This window comes from Neofelis nebulosa, chromosome 7 (genome assembly GCF_028018385.1).
Source record: "Neofelis nebulosa isolate mNeoNeb1 chromosome 7, mNeoNeb1.pri, whole genome shotgun sequence".
In the NCBI taxonomy this organism is placed as follows: domain Eukaryota; kingdom Metazoa; phylum Chordata; class Mammalia; order Carnivora; family Felidae; genus Neofelis; species Neofelis nebulosa.
Window position 1 is genome coordinate 26,195,206 of NC_080788.1, and position 13,150 is coordinate 26,208,355.

The 13,150-nt window shown below is 38.1% G+C and overlaps 1 protein-coding gene across 3 annotated transcripts in view; it reads right to left on the reverse strand.

Moving 5' to 3' along the window:
- Window positions 1-289: 289 nt before the first annotated feature.
- Window positions 290-13,150, reverse strand: part of GABRB3 (gamma-aminobutyric acid type A receptor subunit beta3) — a 475,998-nt gene continuing 463,137 nt past the window's right edge. For all 3 annotated transcript variants that reach the window (XM_058736901.1, XM_058736903.1, XM_058736902.1), the window contains 2 exons: window positions 12,741-12,985; window positions 290-3,672 (listed from right to left, as the gene is read on the reverse strand). In XM_058736901.1, coding sequence (XP_058592884.1) covers window positions 3,331-3,672; window positions 12,741-12,985 — 587 coding nt within the window. In that variant the 3' untranslated portion in view covers window positions 290-3,330. The remainder of the gene's footprint in view (window positions 3,673-12,740; window positions 12,986-13,150) is intronic.

Genomic DNA, 13,150 nt, shown 5'->3' on the forward strand with positions numbered 1-13,150 from the left:
ACAGGAATGTTATCATGACATACTTCCTAGTTCATTTATGATTCAGGGGGGAAATACATGTCTCATGATATAGACAGTGAAACCCCTCTACAGTCCTGGGGTAGGTGAACAAGAATAACGCTTGTTTTCAAGATTTACTCAAGTCTTCTCAGTCTTTCACTGTAGGGATTTATGTAGTAGGGCTCTTGAGTTGTCTCAAGTATATCTAAATATGGGTAATAACCAACTTTCAGAGAAAGATTCTTCAGTACATTTTGAGCCCCTGTGAAGCATTTTGGAAAGACAGGACTACATAGAAAATTAACTTTTTATTATGTTCAGTTGTTGAGAAAGAAATACCATTATATTCCAAATTCGACTTTTCTCTCCTTACTCAAGATGTCTGGACGTGGGTGACAGCCACCTCACATTAATGTCGGAGGTCCAGGTTCAGAATTCATCAATACAGCTTGCACACTGGCTCCAGTAACTACTGTGGAATAATGAGAGGTCATTGAAACAGAACAGAGAACCAAACTCAACTCTCTTCTGTCAGCACAGAGTTCTGCTTCTCAATATTTCTCACAACTTTTAAAAATGGAGAAGCTATAAAATAATTTTATTAGAAGAAAAGTAATTTTCTTCTGAAATGGAGTAAAGCAAACACATACCCAAGGATCTTAAAAAGTTTTTTTTTTACAGAATATATGTATGTATTTGTGTGTGTGTGTGTGTGTGTGTGTGTGTGTGTGTGTGTGTATGTGTGTAGTTACAAACACTATTTATAGTATAGCTATTATGTTAACTTCATCGCAGTGTCTACAAAGTTGTGGATCCCAGTCTTGGTGCCAAATGCATATAAAAAGCTCAAAAGCTATTATGACTATACCATGCAAATTTATGACCAGAAAACCTTGGTAAGTAGACTGCAGCTCTTCTGAGCCCCATAGGGTCTCTTCCTTTGATAATTGGGTACCTCAACTATGCATCAAAAATGTTTTGAATCATTTTTCTCACAGAAAGAATTAATGTCACAGTTCTGAATAGTATAAATTGTACAAGTAAATCGAGCATTGATTGCTTTTGTCCATATTCATTTGCATTTTGGGGTCCCTCTTCTGCATGTGGAGCTTACTCCTTGAATCACTGGATACAGAAAAAGATACCTGAAGTATTGAAAGGGATAAGGTCTTCACAAATGTCTTTTTTCTTTAACATGTTAACAATGATAAGGCCACTTACAAGGTTTTTCCCAATCTATTTAACTTTTAGGATCCCTCATTGTTACCCATGAAAAAAAAATTGTCAGAGAAAAGCCCAAGACCAGAAATCACTGGCTAATCTCCAGATACAAAATAAAACCAGAGAGCAGTAGGTGGGAGATGTTGTAGAAAGGTCGGAATGAAGGAGGGGTTAAGGTAAAAAAACTAGTCATTGCTTCTAGCATGAGATTTTGTGGGTTGTGTTTTACCTGACAGTGGGTCTTGAACTGTGACAGACTTCCACAAATTAAAGATTGTTACCTTTATACCAAAGAAAAATCAAGTAATTGTAAGCTTATGGTGATAGCTCACACCACATGCATCCTCAGGGAAGGTGGTGGCTCTATCTACGTGGAGCAAACTGGTGCCAGCTAGTAGCATATTGGACAAGATTTTGGTCATTGGCTTAGGATAGAACAGAGAAGGTGAGGCATACGTGGCATGTTGGGATAAATTATTAATTTAGCAGTTCTTTCCTGAATATTTTGCTTTTTTTCTCCAAATGCTTAACCTCACTGTGACATCTGTTTGCACAACTGTAGTCATTTCCATTTATGGAGGCCTGTGATAGAAATATTGTTTACAAAAAATATATCATCTCTTTTTTTTCTTTAGAAAGATCTCATCTAAATAGTAAGTTAAGGTTGCGTCTATGAAACCGGTGCACCTTGTCTTGTTTCTACGAGCTTTAAAAAGTCCAAATACTGATGAGGCTGTGGATCAGAAGGAACCAAAAATGACTGTTTGTTGTTGGGTTGCTCTCCTTTGCCTCAAGAGAACGGTCATGGATTACTGGGTGACGCGTGGTGTGTACTGGTCATGTTCCTGCAGCATCCTAGTTAGACTAGGAGTAGTTGGATGTGCTTATGAAATATGTCAGATACAGAAATGAAGGCATGAAGATGTTTCTTGGTTTCTGAAATTGAACAGTAAATGTGTTTTAAGCTTCAATCTTAATTCTAGGTAACAAAAAGTAGTTACATCATGTAAAGGAAAATTATGACATCGCATGCTGCCATGATAGCAAGCATTAAGAAACAAAATATTGGTAAATATACATATATATGCATATTATGCAAATATACTTCATATTAACATACAATGTTATAAGAGTGATTGATAACGTAAAGACAAGGGGGAAAATCATCCTAGATGGTTTTACCTTAGAGTAACAAATAACCTGAGACGTCTATGCTTTCTGTTAGATCAGGCCTAGAAATCCATACAAGATGTGGAGCACATTTTCAGTGATTGAAATGTCAACTAAACATTGCCAAAACATGCCATTGTATTCCCATATGACAGGTAAGCTGAATCCACTCCAAGTGAACAACAACAAAAAAATACACTGTACATTAAGAGTACTTACAATGAGATGCCATCCATTCCTGATGGGTTTTCTAAAGATGGATGTTTCAGACATCAACGTGGGATCTATCTATATTTAAGACAACAGGTGAGCACACACCAGTGGCTCACCTCATCCACTAAACCATTACAGAAAAAGTGTGCCTGATGAAAGCAAACCCCATCACCAAAAAAGCTGAAAAGTCTTCGCTTAGTAAACAGAAACAATATGAAGTATGTGACTCATTTTAAACTAGCAATACCACTGAATGAATTTTTGAAGATTAACTAAGTTTTCATTCTGATTTTCAAACTAAAACATCTAACTTATGATAATAAAACACATATTTTGGGATGATGTGTTTCACACCCTCATTCTCAAGGCATAATATTTAGACGATGCTTGTCCCTTTCAATTAAAAAAGAAAAAACTATGACTTTCTTTAATATGCATCCTGTGTTAAATTGTCCATAGCTGCAAAATGTATATATGTATGTGTATTTGTTTTACATACACATGGGTACTTATACCTGTGTGTATAAACATATACACATACATCCTCATATACACGTGTATTTTATATATATGCTGAGAAAGTTCACATATATATACAATTGCGTATGTATATATGTGTGTCTGCTTGTGTGTGTCTGTGTGTGTGTACAGGTATAAAAACTTGACAGGCAGAGTAATATTTCACTCAGTGTTAAATGAAGTCTTTGAAAAATCAAGTACAGTCACTCAGTTAACATAGTACAGCCAGTAAACTAAGTTGAAAAGAGAAAAAGTGAATGGAAACACGATCCTGGACCATCTGTCTATGGCATTCACATCGGTTAGATCAGGAATTTTAATTTTGAGCTGTGAAGACCTCCTCCGTAGATGGGTCTTCTTGTGCGGGATGCTTCTGTCCCCCATGTGTCGCCCATGCCCTTCCCTAGGCATGCTCTGTTTCCTGTACTGGATTCCTGAGTTGTCAAAGGGTCTTGCTGAATTCCTGGCATCACCGACACTGCCTGTGACCTCATTCATTTCATTGTGAACCACCAGTGATGTTAATAGAATATTTCCATGAGCATCCACCTAATTGAAGAAAGTGCACATCGTTAGCTAGCATACCAGTGAATCTGATTTTCATATACAAACACAGTGCAGACTTATGCCATGCAATCACATCACGTACATTATGAGAAATTGCACATTTGTCAAACCCAGCACTGTTTTTGTGGAAAGTGTCATTTTGGAGGCATAACTACAGTTTAGAGATTTTATTTTCTTGAATTTAAAAATCCTCACTCTATGTGAGAAGGTTAAATAAAGGGGGATTTTTTAAATTGAAATTTCATATTATGGATACAAGTCCTTAGTGAAGACAAAATTAGAGAAAAATTCCCTTTCAATATGTTATTTCAGGTATTTTAACTGTTTTTCACAGCTGGACGCTGGATGTAAACTATACTCTCCCATTCTTTTTTAGAAATTACCTTGTCCCCTTTTATGATGGTACAAAACTATTCACATTACTGTGGAGAAACAATCAAATAGTCCTGTGATGAATGGACACTCCTGATGACTTTGATAGGTGTAGATACAGACTGCTACCTAGTATGATCTCTTTGCCCAATTGTGATCCTGACAGGAGGTTTCTTTTTTAAGGGCTGTATTTAAGACAGATGAAAGTCCCTCCCACATTGGAGACAAACTTTAAAATAACATTTTATTCTGTACTAAATACAGCTTCAGAACTTTCTTGATGATATCAATCGTCTGTTTGTTTCTATGAAATTTTCATGGAACATGCCTAAGGCTAGGGGTTGCCAGTGGAGTCCTTTCTTTCTGAGTGTGACAATAATCCTTCTCTGAGTAGTGCCAAACCCTCTCAGGACCACATGGCCCATTCCACAGTCCCCTGGGTGTCACTGATCTCCAGCATGCTTGAGGTTTCCCCAGCTATCTTCATTTCTTTGCCTGGAAGTCCATCTTCCTTGTCCTATCTTTGTCTGTGGAAAGCCTACCATTTCTTCTAGAGCTAGATTATGCATATATAGCTTCTTCTATGAGGCTTTCACAAAATTAGTCATTTTGTGGAGGAATAATTCATTGACATATTAATTTGCATGTTCCTCTCTTCTGTATACTCCTTAATCTCATTAAAGACATTATGCTAATGTGAAGGAGGTGAGGTGGGGAGAGAAGACTCCCAATAAGAAGAGGTACTCAGTGTTAAATGAAGTCTGTGCCTGTGCAGAACTTTTAGCAGTACTGAGACCACAGGTGGGGTGACCCCCAGACACCAAGGTAACCCAGACACAGGAAGGGCTGCAAACATCCAGGGGCCACTCAGGCTCTGGCACAAAGGTGCCAAAATAGACTCTGTGATACCTATCCCATGGTTTGGGAGTACCATTCAATTATGGCTAGGGAAGAAGAAGTGTGGTCATCAGGATATCACCCCTTACTCCCCAGACCTTTGAATATATTACTTTACATGTAAAAGGGGCATTTCAAACATTATTTAAGGTTATGAAATTTACAATAGGAAGATTAGCCTGGATTATTCGGGGGGGGGGAGGGACAATCTAATCACATGAGCCCTTAGAATAGAGGATTTTTGGGGCACCTGGGTGGCTCAGTCAGTTAAATATCAACTTCAGCTCAGGTCATGATCTCACAGTTCATGAATTCAAGCCCCATGTTGGGCTCTGTGCTGACAGCTCAGAGCCTGGAGCCTGCTTCTGATTCTGTGTCTCCCTCTTTTTCTGCCCTTCCCCTGCTCATGCTCTGTTTCTGTCTCTCAAAAATAAATAAACACTAAAAAAAAATTAAAAAGTAGAGGATTTTCTCCATCTGGAAACAGAAGGGAAAGAAGATGCAGCAGAAGGTGAGAGCAGAGGGATTTGCAGTGGGAGAAGAATGGGGTTTGCTATTGATAGAGGGCACTGCAGTGAAAGCATAGGAAGAAATGGGGCAGCCTCTAGGAGCAAAGACTGGCCCCAGTTGACAGCCTCATTCCTACAACCACAAGAAACTATGATCAACAACGTGCATGAGTCTGGGGAGAGATCTATCCCCAGAATCTCGAGAAGAGAATATAGCCCCACAGATATCTTGATTTCAGCCTCTTGAGACTCTCAGCAGGGAACCCAGCTAAGCCCCACTGAATCCGGACTTCTAACCAACAGAACTGGGTGCTGTTTTAAGTGGCTATGTTTGTAGTAATTTGTTGGGGTAGCAATCAAAACTACTACAGGAAGGAAGAGGGAAGATTTCAGAAGAGAAATGCATTTGAGTTGGGCCTCCAAGAATGAGTAGATATTTTCCAGGCAAAAATCAGAAAAAAAAATCACAAGCAAAGGCTTGAAGCGTGACTGAAATGTTTTGAGAAAGGCAAACTAGCTAAGTGGGACTGGAGTCTTGGTGAGAATTGGTCCTGGCACATGCTAAGCTCATGGTTGACAGGACAGTGGTCATTCTCATTGCTGTCATTACCATCTTCCTAATATAATAAAGAAATATACCTGTTGATAACAGGAATACGCACTAGAGTCAAGCCATTAAGGGTTTCTGCAAGTCACATTAAGGAATTTCAAATTTACCTTCCAGGTAATAAAAAGTAACAGTGATTTCTAGGTGGAAAGATGACATATTTCTGAACTACAACCCAAGCTTCAAGGTAAAAAGTAAAATACACATTTGAGAGGAGAGGGTAAGGAGACGGACCACTGTTGGAGTGCACCACACTCCTTTCTGTTTCCTTTAGAGCAGTCTCAAGGAGAAATGCCAAGAAGCTGTGAGTAATACTCTCCTCATGCCACTGAAACAAACCCCAGCACTCCCAACATATGCTGTGTCCGCACAGCAGTGGTGCTCTGCCATCGTAACTCATTTCTTTAACTCTTCAGTTAAGAAAGTGAAAAAGGAGTGGAGAGAGAGTTGCCTGCCATCCTGTTCCCACCTGGCCTCTTGGCCCCTCTTGAGCTCCATGCAGAAATGCTCATACTGCCCATGCGGGGTATAGGGGGCAGCAGCAATGAGCACAAATTAGCCCAGGCTGCACTGTTTTCCTCAGTGATGCCTCTGAACTGAAGGGGGAGCAGTATCACAGTAGGGAGGGACCATGAAGATCCGTGGTCTCCTTAGAATGGAAGACAGCTAGCCTGGGGGTGCTTGGAGATGCAAATGGACCACAGGAATACCAGAGCTACAGGGGAGAAGGCCCTTCTAGACCCATTATTGGGGGGAGGGACAGCACTGACAGAACATTAGAGTTCTGTGTTTTGTTTTTTAAAAATCTAGTAGAGGGAAAAATTTGAATAAGGTTTGTATCTTGAAAGTACCAGGAATGTTAGACCTTTGTAGGAGTTTGGGATATGTGTTCTGTATTTGTTCTTGTTATCTTGCTCTGGAATGGTTAGCAGTAAAATCCTTACAAAAACAAAAACAAAAATCTGTTTGGCTATCTTCAGGATCAGTGAAGCCTCCAGTGGTTTGGGAGACAGTCTCTTATTGTAGGAAGAGAATGTGGTAGGCAAAGCCTAAGAGGCACATTAAGATGTGGCTGAAATAGGAGGGACAACAAAGGAAAACCCAGTGGGTAGCAGCATGTCTTCTCTGCAAGTAGTCACACTCTAAGAAAGGGGTGATTTGAACCTGCTTAGAAAGCTATAGATAGCTAGATCCAAAGTCAGCAGAGAGGAAAGTGCATAGAGTTAGCTGAGCTGGGCTTTATACGAAGGTTTCAAAGAAGGGTTCTAGAAGAGGGAACCCTTTTAGTAATCTTTATCTCTCTCTAGCACCTTCCATAGTGCTTTTTGCCACACAGGAGAGAACAGGATGATGAATGAACTGCCTGGCTCACTCAGGGTGTATTTTTCTAGAACGGGAGTCAGTCAGGGTGATCCTGTTTTGTTTTTGTTTGTTTTTTTTTTCAGTGTATTTTAATACTGAACTGAATAGGTGTGATATCCTACCAAATACCTGACTTTGAATTATGACAGAAAATATATTAAGTTATCACTTAAACAGATTTAACAAACTGAGATTATTTATCAGATTATCTCAATTAGAGTTTGTTTAAATACTCAACATTTTAAATACATCTTCTTACATAGTAAGCTGATGTATTTAAAACAAAATTTATCTAAAGGTGAGTCACAGAATAACCAAAGGTGGAAGATGCTTCCCTTTTTTTCATGTGGAATTTATACTTTTCGATAATAATATATGATTTACTATATGTTAACCAGAATTTCAGAGGGCTGAAATTATTTTCCTAAAGGTAGGAAAACAGAAAACATTATTTAACTCTAAAAGATGTTCTCTCCATTTTACATAATATTTTAAATACAACAAAACCATGAGATAAAAAGGCCAGTGGTCTACTTAGGAAGGTGGATGCCTCACTGGAGACATGCACATGAAGGGTCCAGACTCTTGGGATCATTTATGCAAAGATCTACTCTATATTTGCTCTATACCATGTCCTGTGCTAGTTGAGACACCCTAATAGGTGGACAAAAAATATTCTTACCCTTAAGGCGTCTACCAGGTGAGAGTCTCAAATAATCAACAAGCACATTTTTAAAGAATACTACATAATGAACTTTAAACACATTTTTAAATAATTGCCAACAATACAGTCTCTTTTTAGTTACAAAAAAATGCCATATGAAAAGCTCCTTTTATCAAAATTTAGATTATAAATAATGACTTTGTAGAATGAAATACCAAATAAAGACGAATATTTTCTTTTTTTTTTTTTAATTTTTTTTTTCAACGTTTTTTATTTATTTTTGGGACAGAGAGAGACAGAGCATGAACGGGGGAGGGGCAGAGAGAGAGGGAGACACAGAATCGGAAACAGGCTCCAGGCTCCGAGCCATCAGCCCAGAGCCTGACGCGGGGCTCGAACTCACGGACCGCGAGATCGTGACCTGGCTGAAGTCGGCCGCTTAACCGACTGCGCCATCCAGGCGCCCCAAGACGAATATTTTCTTAAAGGAAGGGAAGGGAGTATTTTGTGACATGATAATTTTAATGAGTGTTGATGGTTCTAATGACTCAGCTTCACCTGGCTTTTAAAAGATACATTTATGAAACATCTCTTCTGCTCACATTAGAAAAGTGAAAAAACACACCACAGCAGCAGAACCAAATTAATGACAAATATCACCCATTTATGAACACATATTCCATTGAGCATTTACTATGTCTGAGCCATGGGAATATTTTGGTAGATGCAAAGAAGCAAATGCTGTTTAGTAGAGAAGACATGGTGGCCACATGAAATGTGACATGCCATTTCACAAGTACAGAGCATGTGCCATGGAAATTGGGAGAACAGGGACAAAACCAACTTCTAGAAGAGGGGAGTGACAGAGGCAGGATGGAAACAAGTAGTAGAAAAAAATCAGGGACAATGTCATGGAGAAGAGTCAGTCATGAAGGAGGGAAAGATGTGAAGAAGAAAGGGATTCTGGAAGAGGGAATCCAAGGCAAAGAGATAATAATGTGCAGAGTGATTTTGGAAGGCACCCAGCGAGAGTGGAGAAAACACAAGAAATAAGGTCAACTGAATGTTGAGTTGATTTTTCATGATTTCATGACAAATTTATATGAATTGATATCCTGTCTTTTCAAGTCCCTTGTGACCAGTCCTGTGCATTTGTGAAAGGACTTCATGAGGTAAGAGATCTAAGCCTGTGCCCTTGACTCTAGTGAAGGAAATCTACCTTGAAGGAAGTCAAATCCAATATCATCAATAATTTACAAAATTAGAGTGCTCTTGAGTGCTTTGAAGAATTATGGCTAACTTGCAGCTGTTTCAAGACACAGCTCATATGAGGTAGGTCTCAAGAATCAATACTATTTTTCATTATTTCTTTTTCAGAGTGGGTGAACACTTGTCACAGAAACAATAATGTTGAAAGTAACTTGAACATATACTGAATAATAAGAGCTTAGTGTAAATTAGTTTGGATGTTTTTGACTTATAGTTTTATATTTGCATAATTTATATTTAAAGTAAACCAATGTGTAGAACATTTCCAACAAAATTACTAGAAGATTTTTTTTTCTAAAAGAATTAAAGAGTTATTAAAATGTATTAAATCTTGGAAACCAAGCATTTAAAACAAATAGGTCCCAAAAAGATGTTAATCTTTTTCTATCATCTAAAATTTAAATCTCAAAACAGATGTAAGTTGTGAGTGAAACACAAGACTAAAATGTCCTATCTAGAATGACAGATGATGACTTGCATTTTTTTAAAGCATTTCATGAATACTCCATATTTTGAAGAGTTTGTCTGGTATATAAGATAATTAGAATCATTGATTTCAACATAGTTTTTCTTCCTGTTTATAACCTTGACAGGCACAAATATTCAAAGGTGAAAAACATCTCATGCAGAATATATCACAGAGGGATTTTCATTTGTTTCTAGAATCTGTCACCAAATTGGCATATTATTGATATTCATTCTTTAATTACCTTCATGCTTCTATATAAGTAAAATACTGTAATTTTAGAAAAATAGAAAAAGTATTTGTCATTTGAGGAAAGAAATCTTGCTCTGTAGTAAGAGGAATGATGTCAAGTCTACAGCTCTGATAACTTGGCAGGAATTCAGGCTTTCTGCCACTTCATGAAATTCAAATACCAATTGGTCAACTTGCAAAATATCCAAGGCTAGTAACCATAATACCTACATCACAACCAAAGACTAACTCTTGAGTATAGAAACAATTCAGGAAAGAAAGGAGGTTAAGCACAAATAAATTAAGTTCACAATTTACATTGCACCACTGATCTGAGGAGAAACTAAGTGAATACATGAACATTTTGAGCATTCATGAATCAACCACTAAGTTAAAATAGTGTACAACCACTGAATATAAGGAAAATCTACTCATGGTTTATATTAAGGACAAAAACACCATCATCCCAAGGAAAGCCATTGGTGGCACAGATCCCTCCTTGGTGACCTACAGAATTCCTAAGGGTACTTCCCTGACATCCCTTACAAGACAGAACGACAATGCCAGTGCAAGTTCCTGTGGTCAGCCAGTGTCCTCTTTCAGTCCAAGGAAAGGCACAGCCTTTGGACCCTTAGGGCTCCCATTTATAACACAGAGGGGGTTCCCTGGGCTGTTGATGGCCACATTAGCAAGCAATCTTGAGAGATACTACTGAAAGTGAATAAATGAATAACTATAATTACAAATAACTCTTGAAAGTGTTGGCCAGTACATAGAGCTATTTCTGCTTTGCATGAAGTTTATGATTCTTTTCTCACTTTCCCTTAAGTTATCCACATCACATGATATAAGCTTTTTGGGATATTCACTTCCATCTAAAAATTATCACTAAATTCTTAGGTGTTGTTAGCAAGAATTTTTAATGCTTGCCTTTAAGAACATGAAATATGCATTTAAAACTAGTACCCGTGCATTTGTATGCCAACTTCAAACGTTAACAGCTGATCTACAATCATAGATTTTTAAAAATATGAACATGTAAAGATTTTAAAAAAGCTTCTGGGAAAACAAATTTTTAGAAAAACAATAAAAATGGTCTTATGAATAAAACAAAATTTTCCTCTGCATCTGATTTATATCATCATATCCAACATATAATATTTTTTACATTCTGCTATTTCTCTCTGTGGATGTTAGAGGTATTTTTGTTTTAAATTTTAAGCTTCACACTCAAAAAGGTATTTCTGTAGCACAACAATTTGACGTGTTGGTTTGTTCTAAACCATCTCATTTAGAAGAAAGAAACAAATTTATAATCTGTTTAAATTATGAGGGAATTTGGAAAACAGCATTGCATGTGTATGTGTGTCTGTATATCTGTGTGATGGAAACAATAATGATGTGATGAATCCCAGTTTCCTTGGAAACAGCATGACCAAAGTATATTGTGTATTCATAGTAAGATGCAGACTTATTTAGAAATGTAACAGTGTGATACTAAGTATATTTTCCAGTAAGAAGTTCAGGATAATTTTGCTTATGGAAGCCTGAGTTTTTTCACAGATCCTGGGTTTCTCTGACCAACCCTATTTATGTTTTGCTGAAATGACGGGAGCCATTTACATTCATTTAACTGCCTCTATTCATTCATAAATGTTTGTGAACTTATTCTGGGTCACCAGTGAGCTATGGACACAGCAAATACTCCAAAGAGCTGCTGTATTCCTCTGAGAAACAGACCCATTATGCACTAAGAACCTGTAAAAAGCAAGGAAACACCACAGACTTGAGAAATGACTAAGTTCAGCAAGAAGAATTAAATAATAAAGAAATGCAGAAGCAAGCCCAGCATGTAAACAAGGAGAAATATATTTTTGAGAACTTGATGGGATGCAAGAGGTAGAAAGATAAAGACAAAAATTATATAGAAATGATAATGTACTTTCTTCAAAGTACTGTTTATAATTGCAATGACATACTGTTTTTATTAAAAAAATAAACTGAAATGACATGTAATTACAAAGTTACTTTGTAACTGGAAGGATGTAAACACTGAGCTGAGCTGGAGGGGGTGGACATTATTTATGATCTTTCTTGGAGTGTACTGCCCAAGGCTTCCTAAAGCAATGCGCTCTCCTTGGCTACTGCTATCTGGGTTTGCCAGGCTCTGGCTTTTGTGAACACACTGACAGGGGAGGACCAGTGCAGATGGAGGAGAGCCCTTGGAAGAGCATGGCTCCTACCTTACACTAAGGACCTTGAACTAGGACCTAAGCCAGACAGAGATGAGAGAGGGGCCTGCCCACACTGTAAAAGAACAGTGGCATGGTGGATAATCAAATTTGTAATTTTATCACTAAAGGAATAAGGCAACATTTAGGAAAAATGCTATTGCCTGTCAGGTTCAGGCTACCACTCCACATGGTATTCACATGTTCTGTTCTTTTTGCAGAGAACTAGAAGCTTATGGCTTCTCTAGCTTTTTTACTAATTTTGGTTTTATATAAAACTCAGTGACTTGCAGGAGCAACATTTCAGGTCATAAACAACAAGCCACACAATTCCTATTTAAGGGTCATATAAGTAACTGTAGTTAGACAGATGAGCGGTAGGGGGCAAGGTGGGTCTATGATAGGCATGATTGGTGAGTGGTCAAGCTGGCAGAGGGCCTACCTGGTTGCTTTCACTCTTGGAACGGTCATTCTTCGCCTTGGCTGTCTTTTCTGCAAGCTTCTTCTGCCTTTGAGGGCCTCTTCCAAAGAAAATGTAGTTGACAAAGGCATACTCCAGAAGGGCCAGAAACACAAAGACAAAGCAGCCCATGAGGTACATGTCAATGGCTTTGACGTAGGGGATTTTGGGCAATGTCTCCCGGAGGTGTGTGTTGATGGTTGTCATTGTCAGCACGGTAGTGATCCCTACAAAAGAAACAGAAGTGTGAGAGGCTGCAAATTTGCTGCTCCATTCCTGACTTTTCACTTTTGTATTTTCTCAAACAGCTTGAAATAGTTGGAGATATTAGCTTGAATATTATTGGACAATCAGCAAAAGAGCATGAAACATGTCATGTGGGCAGCAGGTCA